Source organism: Fulmarus glacialis, unplaced genomic scaffold, assembly GCF_000690835.1.
Source record: "Fulmarus glacialis isolate BGI_N327 unplaced genomic scaffold, ASM69083v1 scaffold32849, whole genome shotgun sequence".
Lineage (NCBI taxonomy): Eukaryota > Metazoa > Chordata > Aves > Procellariiformes > Procellariidae > Fulmarus > Fulmarus glacialis.
The window spans coordinates 25,505-44,571 of NW_009231942.1; the positions used below are offsets into that span (position 1 = coordinate 25,505).

A 19,067-nucleotide genomic window follows, 5' to 3' on the forward strand; every position below is an offset into this window, starting at 1 on the left:
AAACTTTTCTTCGAACTGCATGAAAGTGCAGCTTGAAACTGGGTGAAAGTTCAGGGCTGTGCTGCCTTTATCCAAACCAGATTTCCTAGCTTCACTCTCTGTGTGCAGGATTATTTTTTAGTTATTATTTCCTAGCTTTCCTGTTGCCGTATGTAATCACTCCGAGGAATGTGTAGCTATTTTCAAAACTCTGCGCTTTATAACTGAGGTGGATTTTGCAGGAGGCCATGGTTTCATCTGTACCGACAAGCAGTGCAGCACAGTTGGAGAAGATCTGCGGAGTGGGTCACTGCTGAGGACCTACCTCACACTACTCACGGCCTTGGGCTTTTCTTCAGCCCAACTCCAGCCCGGACCAGGCACCCATGAGGAGGTGGCACACGCTACAAGCACTCCCAGGGACCACTCTCACCCTGGTTTCACCTGGCAGGAGCCCAGTTTGAGCTCCCCGAGGCCAGTCTGCAGTACAAATCCTTGCAGGTTGTGCATGGGGAAGGCAGATACTCACTTCAAAAGCACGGTCCTGCTCCAACCAAATGCTGGTGTCAGCACAGCCCCAGGTAGCTGAGATGCAGGGACAGCAGAATAGCTTCCTTCTTTACCCCCGTCAGAGCAGACCGAACCATGGTGCTCCTAGATACAGCAATTCTGTTTGGGAAGTGCCAGTGGGGCACCAGATGGGAAATGAGCCTGCAAGGCCAGATGTGGCTGCTATCAAGACATTAACTACAGGCAGCTCTAACTATTTTTCCCACAAGCCAGAGCAAACCATGCTGATCCAACCCATCCAGAGCGCCTGGGGGTACAGAAATGAGTGTGTAGGAAGTGATTAATGAGGAGTTAAACACTAAGCTGGCATTATTAAGAAAGGGAGAGGGAGAAAGCTCCTTTCCAGTCAACTTCTCCCTAACTGGTGCTAACAAGCTGGGCTAAAATGCACCAGCTCAGCTTGTGCTCAGGTGCTGACAGCTACCTGTTGGGATGTGAGTAACACCTGCCAGGCTGCTTGCAGTTCATCCAGCCTGTAAAAACATAAATCACTTAATCTCTGGACTGTGCTTGAAGGGAGTCGGTAGTTCAGGCTCATTTTAATTGTCATTTATGTGATTATTCTTGCTTGGAGGAACAGGCAGTGAAGAGGGAAAGCACTGAAACCCCCTCCTCTCCAAGATCATTGACTCACCTCTAGCCCTACAAGGATGACAGATGCAGTTAGCACTGTGCAACACCGAGCTGCTCTGCAAGAGCCCAGTGCTGCCCAGATGCAACGTTGTCAGCTCTTAAGGGCAAATTTGCCCGCTTTGTGCAGGCAATTCTTGCAGTGCTTGGTGTTCTGCTTGCCCTGTAACTTCTGAAATCAAGGTAGCAGAAGTGTACCAGAGGTATTCCATTTCTTGAGGCCAGCTTTTGCGATCTCAGAGGAAACTTTGTGAAAGCAAAATGCTCCAACTCAAGAATGCAAACGAAGAAAATTCTAAATTTGCAGTTTAAAATAATGCTTAATTGATACAACTCTCTTTGGGGTGAGAAGTACAGTGTCACATTTGGTGATTTTGTGTGAGTTGCAATAATTAAACAGCACACTCTAAGGCTAAGGGCTAGCTAAACGTTTCTCTCTTTCCAACCTCTCGTCTAAATTAAGTCAGTATCTCCCACGTGCTTGTTGCCTCCTTGTCCAGGAATGGATTCTCATCCCTGACAAGAGTTCAAAATATTCATCTTGAATGTCCCAAAACCTTTCCTTGGATCCGTGAAGACATGACTCCTGGGCTTAAGTGGGAAATTTCCTGAATGCAAAACAAATATTGCAAATGCCCATGAGTCAATAAATCTATAGAATGTACATAAGTGTTTGCAGAACTGGGTCCTCAAAAAGGATCTTTTTAGCAATGACCAGCAAAAACCCCTGATGGTTAGGGGTCCAGTGCAGAGATTTGGATGCTCATTATACTTATGTAAACCTTCTGGAATGGCAACACTTGGCTACAAATACAAGGAGTAAGACAGTGGAAAGAATTGTAGCACTTCTACTATTAGTCAGACCCCCGAAGAGCTGAGAGCATCATGGAGAAGAAAAAACACTGGAAATGAAATTAACCAAACTTTGCTGAAATGGCAATAAAAGCTTGTTGCAGATGGAAAGAATATGATACATTACCAGAAACAGCTAGCCTTTCCAGGTCCATTCCAGTCAACACTTCAGCGGATTTGTAACTTGAATCTTCTTGTTTTCTGAAATGCAATGTCACCACTCCAGGCCCCTGTAATGCCGCTGTCAGTGTCCCGCTGGCTGGTGGCATCTGTCCTCCCAGGCCTCCAGGATGCTGTGGGCAGCTGACCTCGAGCCAGTGCAGATGTTTCACAGGCAGTACCATGACCTTAGGTGCAAAATATGTAAAGAAGGAATCACAGATCTAAACAGGCGGCTCAGCTTGACGAAGGTATACAAACATTTTCCTTTGGTTGTCACTGACTTCGTAAAGCCAGAATTTCACCACATGTCTGAATTTCCATATAGGTTTCACGTTTTGCAATAGTGGATACAGCTCCAGTATGACCAGGGACTCTGTACAGTCATGCATCTGGGGACATGACCACTCACAAGGGAGCATGGGGCCCCACAGGGCAGCGCTTTCGAGGAAACCTAAAGGGGTGGTACAGGTCCCTTAAGCCCCAGCAAACTCATGGCTGGTGTTGTGTGCATTAGTCATATGGGTGTGGGAAAATAGATGAGCAGTTAAAGGTTCAGGCTGAGAGCACGATGGACTGTGGTTTGGTGCTAGGTGGGAGGAGGTGCCTGCCCAGCAAGGTCTTAGTGTATGGCTGGGAATTGGAGTTAAGCTGTGTGGATCAGATAAATAACAGTTTCTTCTACTTTCATCCCTTGAAGTTTTAGTAGTTAGCAGTTTAAAAATTCATTGGGTTTTGTGGTTCAATGTGTTTTAGTTATTTTTTAAATCGGTTTCTGCATCCGTCTGTTGCTCTCCTCTGCAGCTCATGATAGGAGACAAAGCTCAAGTACTGAAGCTGAAAGCTATTTAGTCTGGTCCAAATTCTGCTCTCAGGTCCACCAGGATAAAATTAGTGACTAATTTAAGTGTGAGCAAAGTCTGGACTGTTCTCTCTGCCCTTTCTGTCCAAAGGCAGCAGAGAAGGCCAGCAGCACCCTGGGCTGCATGAGCAGGAGCACTGCCAGCAGACCGAGGGAAATGACTGCTCCTTCTACTACTCAGCACTCGATAGACCGCATCCAGAATACTGTGTCCATTTTTGGGTGCCCCAACACTAGAAAGACATAAATAAACTGGAGAAATTTCAGCGGAGGGCCACCAGTATGGTCAGGGCTGAAGCACTTGCCTTGTGAGGAGAGGCTGAGGGAGCTGGGCCTGCTCAGCCTGGAGAAGAGACGGTTTCAGTGAGACCTGACAGTGGCCCCTGGTACCTACAGGGAGGGCATCCTCCATCAAGGATGGAGCCAGGTTCTTCGCAGTGGTGCACAACGGGAAGACGAGAGACAATGGGCGTAAGTTGAAATAAAAGAGGTTCAGTTTGGCTATAAGGAGAAGCTTTTTCACCCTGAGGACAGTCTGGGAGATGAACAGGTTGCCCAGAGATGCTGTGCAGTCCAAAGCAGGTTGAGGACAGAGTGCATTCCATCAATGGACCGACAGACCGACAGGCTGACAGACAGGCATATTGATAAAGGCTTGGACACAGGTGGACCACGTCTGTGCAGTGCCGGTACTCTGAGGCAATGCTCATCTCAGGTACAGTAGCAAAACCTTTATTAGCACTGCTTTTATTATTACTATTTTTGGGGGGGATCATTCCGAATTAGGCTGGATAATTAATTAATGATTATGAAAAGCCAGCTGCTTCCACTGTTCCTTTAATGAGCTGGGTAAATAAGCAAACACTGTCCAACTCTGCGTCTACACCAATTTCATGTCTGTGCAACTTCACTTAAGCTTCAGTGGAAGGGGAAAGGAAGGTACCATGAGCCATTTGCATATGATCGTGTGCCCATAGTTGACATTTGGCACATATATACATCAGATACATCAGTGGTTTTGTTGCTCCTTTTGCAGATACTTCTCATCTGGTGCTTGCATGATACATGCCTTCTCTCCCCACGGGGATAAAGTCTTCTGACACAGACCTGAGTGCGGAGTAACACAAGCTTTGGGCCAGCAAATACTTACAGAGTAAATAAAATGTTGCCTTCTGTTCACAAAAGAGCTTTTTTTTCCCTATTAATTTAATATAATTACATATCAGAAAATACTTTATAGACTAAGCTTTTAAAATTATCCCTGGGAAGCAGGGATAATATTGGTTGCTAGGGGAACAACGACAGCAGAATCTTCTGCTCTAATTTGTGAAGGAGGGGATGGGTGACCAGGCTGGCCAGGGAACAGCTACAACCTGTGATGTCATTCTTATGGTCCCCAGCCATCTGGCTTCCCTCCATGGTCATGTTATTACATTACTCGATATTGTTAAGGGACCTGGCCTGCCAAAGTTCCTGAGCCTATTCGGCTCTCAGCAAGGAAAATGTTCCTCACCACTGCTCTGAAGGAAACATTACATTTCAAAATTTCCCTGTCAGAAGATGCTGAACTCAGATCTTGTCTTTGGTAACCCATAGATTCATGGTGAGACTTAACAGAGATGGGGGAGGGGGGGCTCTGCTGATGGTCGCTGTGCTCCATGAAGCTCTAAAGAGCTTGTTATGGTACCTCAAAGTGCCAAATAGGGTATTTAATGTGGGTCTACGTTTCAATGGCATTCTAGTTTCTGCATTGTATTTATAAAGTGGAAAATGAGCTACAGTTGTAGAAACTGCTTACTTCAGAAAACTTAGCTGTGGCTTCCAGGAGGCAAGAGAGACCTGAACCTGGAATAGGATGTCTCAATTGTGAAGGGAAGTGACTGGGCTTGAAAAGCACAGTGTTAGAGCTGCCCCATACCAGCCTGTGTTGTACTGGCAGTACAGAGCAGACACAAACTCATCCTGGCCAGCCATGGTCTGGACGCAACGTGCAGATACCTGCCTTGGAAATGTTCTGGCTCTGTTAGGTCTTCAGGCTTTCCACTCTTGGCCCTTTCTTCTACTTCATATGTTTGAGAAGACTCCTTAAAATGTGGGTGAGGGAGCAGTGCTCTGGCAGTGGCGTTAGTAGGAGCTGTGTATTTTGGAATGCCATCTCAGCACAGGCCAAACAGTGAAACCGCTGAAACCCCAAACCAAGCTGATGGCTTTTCATTTCTTGAGGGATTTCTGTCCCTGTCGCCAACATCCCGGAAATGGCAGGGTTTAGGAATGTAAAATATTTTTTCAGTCTAATATTTCCAGTGACTTTTGCAGTGTTCTTTAGAAAAAAATTGTTCTGACACTTCAGCGCTTTGAAAGCTTTATTGGTGGGGGGGAAGAGCAAATACTGGCATATCAATAATGTGTGGATTACAAAAAGGGTAAATATAAAGTTGGTTAAGCATTTTTTCTTATCTCCAGCTCACTGTACTTTTGTCTTCCTTCCAGCTCAGCAGAACTTTTAGCTAGCTCAGATGTTTCCTCAGAGACTCATAAAAGTTCTACAGACCAGAGCAAGCCCCATAAAATAAGTAAAACCTCCCAGTGTGAAGTCCTGCCTCCCTCCCACTCAGCAATTAACTCTTCTTCCTCCCACTTAAGTACAAGTCGGCTTCCCACACACTGAATGCCAAGTTTTCTGCTACTCTTCTTTCACACCAACCTCAGGAGAAGGGGAAGGGATTTTTAACCATCTTGTCCTTGGGCTTTGCTGGGTCCTTCTCATCTCCAGGTCTCTCCTGGGACAGCTGCAGTCTGCTATGGGCCTGTCAATTTTCTTGGCCATTGAAGGACACTCAAATCTACTTGCTTTCAACCATTTTCTCATACAGGAACGTGTCTTACCTATACTTATATGCCTTCATATCTCTTACTACCACCTATGCTACTGACTTAGAAAGAAACAAACACTCTGGCTCCTGAAAGCAGAGTTCCAGTGAAGGTCTTGGCATTTGGCAGCTCTTTTACCTTGCGCCAGGAGCACAGAGAGGTTACAGTAAAACAAAGCCCCATGGTCTCAGGTAACTCCCACATCTCCCTCTGACACAACCCCAGCACTGTCCTAGCTCACATCCCTCCTTCTCTGTTGATGGCAGCCTGCAAAATGTCTCTTTGAACACCCACATTAGACTTTTTAATTTGTTTTTTGCCCCTTTTATTGTCTGGAGGATGAGAAATCACTTCTGCTCTCCATTTCCTTCTCCTGCAACTCTAGATTGTACTTACTTACTGTCTGAGCCTGTTTGCTCAGAAACTCTGGAAGTACAGTGCAGTTTGTTTTAAAGACCATTTGCAAGAGCAAAATATCAGATGTTGGTAACTGTGCCAATGTTTATTATATGGAGTTCCCCCTGTAGCTAGTTCATATGAAGTATTCATCATAGGACATTGCAAAAGGCATGTGACTAATTGTCTGACTGTTTTCAGAAACAGCAAAGTCTCTTCTATAGCTGGCTTCCAGCCCCTCTATAGCTGGCTAGCTCCTGCTAGTTTCACAAACTGGATAAGCAAATACATGTGTCTGAATGTGGCCTATTTAAGCTCTATATAAAAAGCTGAAAGCACTGGAAGACAAGTCTAAGCAAGCAAGACATGTTCAGATGTGGATGCACCATTCCTTGAGACGCTTTCTGGAGTTCAAGAGTGGGTTAAGCTGTCCGTGTCGACACAGCCAACAACTGGAGCATCTGCACAGCAAGGGAGTCAAATGTAAACGTGGCACTGCTCTGTTGGCTTCTCTGTGGTTATTCCAGATATTAAGATCCCCATTTCCTACCTAAGTGGAAGAATTGCAATTCATTTGGGGTTTGATTGTCTCTGTCAAACCACATCTGCGTGTTCTGGTGTGTATTATTTCCCATTAGATCTACTCAGATCTTGGAGGAGAACCACTTCCCAGTTCAACGTCATAAAACACAAAGCAACATAACAGTAGCCAAATAAACATTTCTCATAAAATAGGGAAACACAGCGATAATATGCATGTGAAGAAAGCCACATTTGCTGTGTGACTAGAACAGACTCCTAGAATCAGTCAGGAATGGGGGAAATGGCAAACAAGCCCTTACATGGCACTGTTCACTCTTTCTAAAATACTAAGTTTTCTATAGTCACTTCCAAACCTAAAAGTAATGAGCCTCATAGGTGAGGCACAACAGAGACATCTCTGCTGACACACCGCACAGGTATATTGTCATGGCTGCTCTCCCCTCCTGGCAGCACATGGAGGCAGAAACTGCAACGTGAGCCCAAACACAAACATTTATTGCATCTGTAAACAGTTAGTTGTCCAATTTTATATACCAATTCGAATTCAAGACCACTAAATGTTCTTCTCCTGAGGCTGACAACTGATGTGAAACCATAATGTGTCCCCAACCCGGTACTGAGGCAACCAACTACTGCTAATTAATGCCTTTTTTTAATAGGAAACCTCAGCTTTCAGAAGGCAGATTTTGCATTTTCAAGAAGTGAAAAGATTTTCTACTGCAGTTTAAGGAAGAAGGTGGGGATTAATCAGCTGGTCTGAAGCCTCCAGCTCCAGCCTGTTTCCTTGCAGCTGTTAGCAGCTGGCTAACCCACACCCTGGGTATCCAAATGACAGAGGAACCTGCAATTCTGGCTGTTAGTTGAGGCTCTGAAAAAGGACTACAGACCCATGTGTGTGAAAAGTGTGGACCCTGTACCAAAGTGGCTTTTCACAAAGTTTTTCAGGCTCAGTGACAACAACAGAAACAAAAGGTGGTGGAAAAGACACAAGCTCCCCATACCGAGGAGCTTTCCCTATAACTGGGCTTCCTAAACAATGCATAAGTCTTCCAGGAGCAGTGAAACTTGGAGAAACCCATAGCTATATTTTGACCCATGCTGAGAAATCCCCAAGATATCTGAGTCTGGCCCTATGAAGCATCAGGAGTCAGTGGGGATTCCAGAAGTTACCTTTTGTACCTCTGTAATTGCATAAAGCAACATTAAGACAAGGATAATATTTATCAGGGGATTCTCTTATACAGGAAAACCCTCAGAGATGGCTCCATTGACACTCTTGCAATCTCCTTTCCTGCTATTCCTTGGTAGGGTGAGATCCAAGAGGACCAAAGCAGCCTTTGTTTGGTGTACTGCTGTTGAATTAAATGCCAGGTGTTGAACATAAGAAGACCTCAGGTTTAGTTGCATGCCAAACACATATATTTTCATCATATGGGGACAAAAGAGGGAGACATGGCAAAGTCAGCAAAAACCCAGAGAACAACTGGCTATGATACCCATTCTTCCCTTTTTTTTCTGTTTGGAAAACAAATGTGTTTTCTTTGATGTGGCTGACTCAGCTGATAGCTATAGAAAAATGAATGCATACCTTGCAGAAGCACACTCCCCTCCCCAATAACAGAGACAACGAATAAAGTCTTGAATGAAAAGAGGCGAATTAAGCAATCTTGCTTGTTTTACACAACAGCTATAAAAATCCCAATATTCTATATGCTCCAGAGATTAACCCACATTACAATATTTTTACCTCCCAACTGATACATTACACAATTATTTCAAGAAATTGTTTTTCACAAGCCTGAAGCTCTTCTTTGGAGCTGTGACCCCTCAGGTGCACAGAATGTTTGTATAAGTGAAAATTTGGATGATAAGAATGGAAAACTGCAGTTAGACACCAGGATTGATAGGAACGCCCCTCAGCATGGAGAAACTAGACACCTGTCTTCAGGAGCTTTCTTTTGCTGATGCCAGAGCAAAGGTCTCTGAACCAAACATGGTTGCATTGGCAGACCATGGTTCAGCTCTCCATTTTTGCAAAGGAAGCCAAGGCCTGGGAATCTCAGAAGTTTGAAGGATCACAAGAAGTGCATCACATTTTGATCACTCAGCTGAACTGACCCCAAGATGTTTGGGGTCACTGGCAGTAGTAAGGGACATTGGGCAACCTCTTGAGAGTGTCGTGGCAGGTGGACCAGTGAAAGATTTCCAAATGTTTTTAGAATTTTTCAGGTTCTTGCAACTTGCACATGGGTTTCACATGCACTAAGTCACTCTCCCACTGTTGGCACTTAGCGTATCTTTCCCTTGTCTAAGGAGGATATTTCTCCTCCTGCTGCTGGGATTCTAAAGCAGGTCCAATAACCCTGCAAAGTCTGCAGATGCGCATTGTGGTGGGTCTTCAGCATGACAGCAACCCTGTGCCTTCACTCTGTCCTGGGACACAAACTCAGTCTTGGGCAAAAGGTATAAGCATCATAACTCTTCTAATATATACATAATCCACTTGTTAGAAACATTAGTGTATCACTAAGACTCACGAAGAATTTGCTATATAGTACCATGTGTTGTACATCCATTCTATACCTCAGTGCTATACATTTTTCTCCTCAGATGCTATTCAAACCGCCCTTATAAAGCTTTTTGTCTCTATATCTTATATGATGGCTTTTGGAAGCAATCCTGTTTCCAGTACAGATTAATCAAATGCAATGTGATATAATATATTGATTGATGTATATATTATTATAATATACTCCAGATATACACAAGAATTCAATAACTGTATGAATAAATGGCATTTCAGTTACTCTGAGCAATGTGGTTTTTCTTGTTTATGAACCCTTGGACTTTTAAAGAAAAACAGTCCAAGCGGATTTTTCCGCACATGTGATTCCAGAATAATTTTCGAAAGAAAATTTCAGAAGGAAGAAACCAAAGCAGATTTTTGTTTGGAACAAAAGATCTCAAAGCGTATTTCTAGCGGGAGAGCTGAAAATCCAGAAAAATAGTATAACTTGAAATGTAAAATGATAGCTGCAGCAGCAGTAAAGGCAACTGGGAAATGGCTGGTCATTTATAAGAAGCTCCAACCTAACCTAGACCATTTCTGTGCAAAAAGCAAGTGGGAAAGCTGGGAATCACCAAGGGAAGATTCCCCATCACTTTGAAAGTCATGCCGTATTTGTCGGAAAGATCAGTTTTGAGCCTGTGCAGACAGTAGAGTAGCTGGCAGAAAACCTGGTGGGCTGCAGCATGACCACAGATGCTCTGTGCAGGACCTCAGATATCAGTGTGCAGTTTTGAAAGGTAAACGTTCAGAGCAGGAAAGTACCAAAAAATGAACTGCAGAGATAATAATAACCCACAGTGCTACTTGAAATTAAGGGATGAGTCCTCATTCTGGTTAGTTACTTCTCTGTTTTGTTTAGGTTACGCTGCCTAAAGCCAGTGTTGACAATACTATTCATTTTGTAGGTCTTGTATTTTCTCACATTCAGGGAGAGGAAATGGTAACATATTCACAGCTTGGAACCGTCTTCTCTTGTTTGTTCACTGCTGATTAGCAGCATAAACTACACACAACCTCAGCTGACTTGTATTTACATACTCTGCTGTTTGGGTAGAGAACACAAAAGCACACAGCGTATCTGCTTTTTGCAGCCTGTGGACCTCTCTCATCTGTATGCTGGTGCCTTTAGGCAGCTCTGCCTGTACGGGTGACCATGTCACACGGGTTTCGGCTCTCACCCTGCCCCTTCCTGGGGGATGGGACTTGCAGAGTCTGCCCAAGGAGGTCTGATGGGATGAGGGGTGCAGCTCTGCAGATGGCCTCTGCCTTTCTCGAGGCTGTCCCAACCAAAAAGCAGGGCAGCCAGGACCCTCTGAGGAGCCGTCTGGAGCAGCCCCTTCCCTCCTCTCTGCAGCTGATCTATGAATACCAGCCTTCCAAGGCTTCCCAAAATGATCCTCACCACAGTTTGATGGCACGTGTGGCCTGGGGAAAGTAGGTGACTCAGTAGTGCCTGAGTCCAGCGCATGATCTTGCCGCAAGCAAGAGAAGTGATGCCAGCACTCCTGCTTGGTAGGGACACCCACAGGCAGCGTAAGAAGGGCTCAAACAGGAGAAGTTTTGCAGCCTGGGCCAGGCACGACAGGGGCCGGCATGAAGACAGAAATGCTGGGTGAGCTGGAGGAGCGGAGAAGATCTGATCTCAGGTCCTCTCCTGTCCTTTGTTGCCTCCATTTCATTCCCTCATGATGCTACTGACTATAGGGAAGGGGGAAATGCTGCCTACTGGGTGGTTTTGGGGGACTTACAGAGTTGTGGCGTTAACATCTGCTCTGTTTATGCGGAAGAGAAATGTGTGGGCAAGGCAGGTTAAGCATCTGCTGGAAGACATCGAGTGGGACAAGATGGATCACACTCACGGGTGCCGGGAGGGAACACCAACCTCTGAGTGCATTGTGAAGCATTTTTGGACATAACTTAGACCATACTTTCAGGACACAGTCAGTGCTTCACTCAGCTCCAAAAAAGAATCTCCAATTACAGAAAGGAGGTGGTCAATGAAGGGAAAAATGGAGGTTAATGATGGAGAATCAGTGAAAGCTAATGGGGATTTTATTAGCCGTTTAAATAAACACAGCCCATATTTTTAATGGATGAAGAGGACCTGCAGCTCACAGAACAAAGACCCCCAGAAGGATGAAGTGTGGAAAGCAATTAGGTGGGCAGAAACCGTATTGCAATTACATTCAAGAAGAGTTTGAAAGCCTCCTGGAAATAGTCTTGTAATGCTTTTACTCCTACTGCAAGATAAACTGGTTCTTGCTGCCCACAGTACTCCAGGGAAAATCACAGTGCCTGCAATTTTAGGAAAAGTATCTCCTGAGAAAGAACAGCAGGAGCACATTGTGTATTTGCACTTTGTCTGTTTCTACTTACAATCTTCCAAAGCTTTAGACGTAACAGACTGCAAGTGAAAAATGAGCTCTTTCTTAAAGATTCTCTCTAAGACCTGGGAATGCTGCTCCCGAACCAAAACAGTGTTCTCATTAAAACAATTTTCTTGCTATGTGTGTGCAACGCTGAATGTGCATGCCATCTGCACTCCTGCCACTCAAGCCCTGCTGTAGGGGCCTGCTGCAAGGCCTGGCCAAATAGCATCTCCTGCCATCTAGAGGCTTTTTGCATAACCATGAGGGTACCTCCAGCGCTCACGTTTGACCTGATCCCCAGATGCAGCTGTGAGCTTCCACAAGTCACATCCGGAAAGCATATACAGGAACTACTCACAGCAAGAAACCAAGGTCAGAAATTCTTGACGGGAGCCTAGGAGACTACGCTCCTTCCCTCTCTTGCCCTCACAGCCTCCCTCACTCCCTCACAGATGGTCACGCTTTCCTCTGGAAGCCAGCTTGCAACGTCCAATTAGGAAAAAAAAAGGCTTTTTTTTTTTTAACGAAGGTGTTTATTTCCAAAAAAGGTGATCTTTCCCCTTTATTCAGCGCTAGTGAGGCCACACCTGGAGTATTCTGTGTTCAGCTCTGGGCTCTCCAGTACAAAAGAGGTAATGGAGAGAGTCCAACAAAGGGCGGGCCACGAAGATGATGAAGGGACTGGAGCACCTCTGATATAAGGAAAGGCTAGGAGAGCTGGGACTTTTCAGCCTGGAAAAGAGAAGGCTCAGTGGAATCTTATCCCTGATGCAGGGAGTAAAGAAGATGGAGCCAGACTCGTCTCAGTGGTGTCCAGTGACAGGACAGAAGTCAATTGGCACAAACTGAAATACAGGAAATCCCATTTAAACAAAAGAAAAATACTTTTTATTGCGTGATGGTGGTTAAACATTGGCGTAGGTTGAAAGACAAGAAAGACTGTGGAGTTTCCATCCTCAGAGATATTTAAAACATGAGAGGACACGGTCCTGAGTAACCTGCTGTAGCTGACCCTGCTTTCAGCAGAGGGGATTGGACTAGATGAGCCTCAGAGGTCCCTTCCCACCTCAGCCATTCTCTGAGTCCTTGATCATTTTTGCCCCATAAATAAAGCCACTGTGAAAATTTCCTGGAGTTTGCTCTTTGCCTCTGTGAAATTTTGGTTATGGTTTTGTCTGGCTGCATGATGTAGTGGTTGATATTATTCATAGACCTGTACACTTCTTCAGGTTAGAAGGAACCTTTGGAAGTCAGGTCCAACACACTCAAAGCAAGGACAACATCAAAGCTAGATCAGGTTACTCACGGCCCTCTCCAGGCTGGTTATGAGCACCTTCAGGGATAGAGTTTTCCCCACCTCTCTGGGCTGCTGTCCCTGTGCTTGATTGCCCTCATGATAAAAATATTTTCCTAATACTTCATTGGAATTTCCCATGTTGCAGTTTGTGTTCATTGCCCTTCATCCTTTCACTGTGTGTGTCTCAGAAAAGTGTGGTTGCATCTTCTTTACAATCCCATTAGGCTGTTGAAGATCAGTTCGAAGCACCACCACCAGCCAAGCCTTCTCTCCACAAGGTTGAACAACCTAGTGCTCAGCCTCTCCTTGTACGTCCTGTGCACCAGCCCTCTAACCATTGTGGTCACCCTCTCCTTGATCCACTCCTTTGCCATGAGGGCCAATGGTACTCCACGTGCAGGCTCACCTGTGCTAAAGAGAGGAGAAGTACATCACTGAGCCGCTGACTGTGTCCTTGCTAACGCAGCTCAGTCTGTGGCTGACCTTCATTGCCACAAGTATGTGCTTCCTTGGTGTGTGCCAAGTGGAGGTCCCCCCAGCCCTTCTTCTGCTGGTCAGGCTGTGTTTGGAGCTGGGTGACACAACTGGCACTGAGGAGCAACACAACTGGCACTGAGGAGTTGTGGCAACTGTTAGCACCTGAGGACCTGGCCCCCAGGCTGTTGCCATAGCCTTTGGCACTTGACATCCCAATGTTGACACCACAATTCTCGCACTCAGCTACAATTCTGGCGTTATTCTGCTCCGAGTGCTCATTCCCACCAGGGCCATACTTTTAACCGACTGTTGTGGTGCAGCTGGCACAGTGATGTGGCACGGGTCCTGCGGGAGTGCTTCCTGCTTTATGGGACACAGAAGCATGATGAGAAAGGCAGCAGCAGTACAAGGCATGGCTTTGTTTTCAAATGTTACCAGCTAAGGGCCCTCAGGCAGACTGGCAGCTCTCCAGGGGTGGGATTTTTTAGACATCCACGGATGTCTCGGGAAGCAGAGCCGGGCTGCTGCAGCATTGACCTCATTCCCTTCTGCATTTACCTCATTCTCCTCTGCTGGAGGAAGGCAGCTCTTCACATGAGTAACATCTATCTGCCTGGCGAGAAAAAAGGACATGGGTTTTGGGGACAGAAAACCGTATAGTCTCTTGAAGGGCGGAACCACAAGGAGCGTTTCACATTGTTCAGTGCGTCGGGTTACCTCCCGGGAAGGCCTTCAATTATCTTTCCAAGTGACGCCCAATGCTTCCTTCATCACCAAAGAGCTCTTCTGTTCACATCCCGGGTCCACATGCTGGGCTTTGGCTGCCCCCGAGAGCCCCTGGCATTTCTCACATGCTGGATGCTGGCGGTTGTTCCTGCTGCCTTTGAGGCAGAAATCCCAATTCTCACAAAAATATGGCACAGTGATCAGAGATTAGCATCTGGAACTGACCAGGGCCAGACAATGCTTCGAGCGACTTTTTCGCCTGTCTTTTCCTCCCCACCCCTTCCCCTGTTGTGTTTTTCTCCCTTTCTTTTCCAGCTCTACACAATTCCCCACCGGGCAGGGCCCTGGCATCTCTCTGCCCTGGAGAGACTTGGACCAGAGGCGATGCAGGCAGAAGCTGTGTGAATTTTCTCTCTGTGGAGATCCTCCCACTTCTCCATCCCGTTCCCTCAAGGATTGCTCAGACAAGATGGGGTTGGTGCAACACCCCTCAGAGCCTCTGACGGGACACGGCATTCTCCGAGCTGGCGCCAAGGGCTTGGAGACCAGATACAGATGTGGCTTTGCCAGCGAGGGGGGCATCGGAGGAGAGCTGATGGAGGGAAAGACCCATCCCTCTCCCATTAGCACCATCCGGAGCCATACGATGTCCCCTGACACGCAGTGCCGTCACAAAGCTGTACAGCCGTTTCGATGGGGACAGGGTTTACCTCCGAGCAGGCACGCTGCTTCTCCGACGGCGGCACAGCAGGATTAGTGTGTCGCGGGGACAGCGGGAAGGGGGGAAGGAAAGGGGAAAGGGGGAAAGGGGGAAAGGGGGAGGGTGGCCCGGTGGTCAGGGCACTGCCAGGGCTTTGGAGAGAGGATCTGGATGCGAAGTGGCTTTCCTGACCCACACGACTTTAGTTGCCTCTTTAGTCACACCACCTCTTACATAAAGAAAGAGCAGCATGCAAATATAATATAATCTCTTTGAGAAAATACCTACTATCACAACAATGTGTTACGCTGTGCATGGGGCAAAGGATGCAAATTGGTGTCGATCAGATCACCTCATACAGCACAGAGGACTTATCCAGACCCCAAAGCAAAGGGAACAGACTGCATACCACTGCATTTCACGTGTTTCCTTGTTGCGTCCTACTGCTGACTCTGCCTCAGCTGGTTTAGCCTCAGAGGAGATTTACACTGGAAGGGAACAGTGCGCAGTATCCTCCACCCTGCCCCCAGCACCCCCCAGCTCCTCCCCAGCTGAGGCTGCAGAAAAAATGATGGTCTCAGCTCCTCACCCACGATGACATCCCTGAATGGGACCGTCCCACCCCAAGGGTATTTACAGCAGGGAATGAAGGAACTGTATATCTGCAGATGAACAAATCAAAACCCACCTGTGGTCTCTGCAGGTGAAAATGCAGAATGCATTGGCTGTGGGGAGGGAACATCCATCTTTAAACACTAGGCCAAACCATGACTGGTGAAACCAGGCCCTGCTCTTTAGAGTCAGTGGCACAAGTCTCACTCACATGTGCTGAAGACTGGCCTCTGGGCCAAGTCGTGACTTTGATTCAATAAAAGAAAAAAATACATTTTGTTATTGGATGCCTCCTCTAGAATAACAGAAAGCCACTGAATAATTTAGGTTGGGATGGGTCTCTGGAGTGCTCACATTCAATCTGATGCCCACAAGGACCCCGAAGTCCTCTTCTGCAAAGCTGCTTTCTAGACAGTCACCCCAGCCTCTATTGCTGCAAGGGGCTATTCCATCCCACCTGCGGGACTTCTCGCTTCCCTTTGCTGAGCTGCATGAGGGTCCTGACAGCTCATTTCTCCAGCCCATCAAAGTCCCTCTGATCGGCAGCTCTGCCCTCCAGCACATCCCCAGCCCCAGTTTAGTATCAGCCACAAGCTTGCTGACAGTGCACTCCATCCATGCACTCCATCCACACGCTACATCCCGTCGCCCAGGTCATTAGACAATATTGGCCCCAGTATTGGCCCCTGGGGGTGGCACCTGCAACCAGCTGTCATTTGGACTTCGCGCTATTTTTGATCACAACACTTTGAGGCTCACGTCTCAGCTAATTTTACATCCACCTTAAAGTCCAACTATCCAAGCCGTATGCCACTAGTCTGCCTACAAGCACACTGTGGGAGACCATGCCAAGCGCCTTACAAAAGCCAAAGTCAATGACAGCCATTTTTCTCCCCTTGTGCACAGAACCAGTCATCTCAACAAAGAATATGATCAGGCTGGTCAGGCATGATTTGCCCTTGTTAACTCCACTTCCCTTTGTAAGGGAACAACACACCCACATGCTTCCAGTCCCTTAGAAAAAGTTGACATCTACTCCTCTCCCAAGGAAGACTTTTTGAAAGCTAACGATTTGTCACTTTGTCAGCTTACTTGACACAGATGACCAGAAAGGATGAAATAGAAATGTATCATAGGTTTATTAGGGAAAAAAGTTATACTTCAAGACCATATATTTGGCACTGTACTGAAGCAAAAGTATGTGAGAACAATTAAAATGTTAAAACCCAAATCACCATAAAAAATAAAATGCTTTTTTAATCACTTTAGTTTCTTCTTTTTGTCCCCATACAATTTACAATAACTACAGGAAGCAACTGAAAAGGTGTTAGACCTACACTATATGTAAGCTGCAATGAGAGTGAGAGATCAGAGACCAGATCCGTCCCCCAGGTATGCTGCTACTCTCCCAGGCTGTCAGAATGGTGGAGTCTTATTAACATGAGCAAAGGCTGTTGAGATGTTACCATGAAATGGTAAGCCCATGAAAGTTCCTGAGTAAACCATTAATGCTAGATTACTCAGAAGGACTACTAAAATCCTACATTATTGCAAGCTTCCAAATGCCTGCTAAAAAAATCATCATTACACCTTTCATCCATGTCAGCTTTTTCTTTCTGATCTGAACGGAAGAGATTTTCGTAGTATTTTAAATGAACTGTATCCCAATTTGTCCTCAGGATGGCTCAAAGTCAAAGGAGTTTCCTGCTAGTTGACTCTTGTATTAGTGGCTTGGGCTTCTTTTTGGAGGGCGAATAAGTTAAAAGCGGTTTCTAATTTGCAAGTTACTCATCCCATGCCTCTGCACAGTGAAGTGAAAGATACTGACAAGGAATAAATAACATACCAAATAAGATGAGAATGGACTGAAGAAAAGTTACACTAAAACTTTTAAATAGTAAAGGATAGAAAGTTTAAATCATGCTGATAAACTGCTGAATATGTGATTTTGCTGGACTATACAGTGCCACTCTAACATGAATAGAGGGATAGATTCCCATTGAACGTCCAGTCCAAAGGCTGCCAAGGAAGTGGGACATAGGTCTTTGATCAATAATTCAAATGTTAGATCAACAGTACTCACAAGAAGAATACAGCTCTTTCCTTGGTTAATGTATTGTGCATAGCAATATCTCAAAGAATTAACAGCACCTTTTACAGAAAAATTCCAAACATATTTATCTAGTGAACAAGAAAAACTCAGCATCTCTAAGCAGTACTTCTGCAAACGTACAGTACTGTATTTATATAGATATAGATATAGATATCTCAAAGTGAATTTACACTGTGACCTGGTGATTAGTCCAGCAGCGGGCAAACCCACAGAGTAAGTCTTCAGGAGAATATATTGCCTTTGGTGGGCAGCCGGTTACGTGGCACGATTGCATAGGGGAGCCCCGGCGGGCAGCAAAGGACAGTTTAGCATCCCATCAAGCAAGCACAGCATGCTTAGGTCGTTCCTGCAAGATACAAGAAACTTCCAAATTTTCATGGCTAATACAGTTCTAGTCTTCACAGGTCGCGCACATTGCAACCGCCTCTCCGTGCCTTAAAGACCCAGAGGAGGAAGGTAGGACACCAAACTTCTGCTTCCAAGCAGAAATCAAGCAGCACCACAGATTTAGGCTGGTAAAGTGGGGACCATGTTTGGCTTCACGGGGGTTTCTTGAGCAGCTGGTCTTCACTGGTTTGCCTCATTTCTCTTTTTTTTTTTTTCTTTTCCAAATCAGTTGCTCACAGTCCTCTAGTAGAAATAATTTGAAAAGCATGGTCTGCCTAAGACAGGAAAGCAGACTGCTACCATTTCCCTGGGATGGGCACGCCGCACTCATACCAGCCCACATAGTAGTAGGGTGTTGTGTGTCCAATGCGTCCAAATGATACAGGCTCCTGGCGGTACTGGCGGTAATACCCTGTTGGGAGAAAAACACCCGTTTGCATTTCAAAACAAAGACATAGTAATTCAACAAAAGTGACACAGCAAGAGTCAATCCCACAGCCCAAATGAAAACTTAGAAGCTGTCTGGTAGGGAGTTTTGTCAAAACGGTATTTGCTAGCCCTGGTATTTGGCCTAGATCTTTCTTAAATGATTTAACTCTGGTCCTTTATATTTCTTGTAGATTTGATTGGTTTCACTGTTCAAAATCTCTTGAACTATTGCGTAATGCTGTGGTCTGCCAAAGGGCTTCTGCATTTCACTCCAAAAGGTGGCTATATTTCAGCTGTGTTTATGAAGTTTGCAAGTCAGTTTAAATATATGAAGGACTCTGGGGCAAAAAATACCATCAAATCGTATTATCTCATAGGGCTCAAGAGACTATCAACAAACACCAGCTTTTCACAAAACAAAAGGGTATCATTTCATGCAGCAAATGTGGAGTTAAGCCCTTCCTCCCCCTTCTTCTTCATCTGCAGAAAGAATGTGACTGCTTAAAGCATTAGGAGAGGTGCAGCA

At 45.7% G+C, this 19,067-nt stretch overlaps 1 protein-coding gene across 1 annotated transcript in view; it reads right to left on the bottom strand.

The window, feature by feature from the left end:
* Positions 1-18,068: 18,068 nt before the first annotated feature.
* FNDC1 (fibronectin type III domain containing 1) overlaps positions 18,069-19,067 on the bottom strand; it is a 53,337-nt gene continuing 52,338 nt past the window's right edge. Inside the window, exon 20 of the mRNA XM_009584739.1 lies at positions 18,069-18,524. Coding sequence (XP_009583034.1) covers positions 18,409-18,524 — 116 coding nt within the window. The 3' untranslated portion in view covers positions 18,069-18,408. The remainder of the gene's footprint in view (positions 18,525-19,067) is intronic.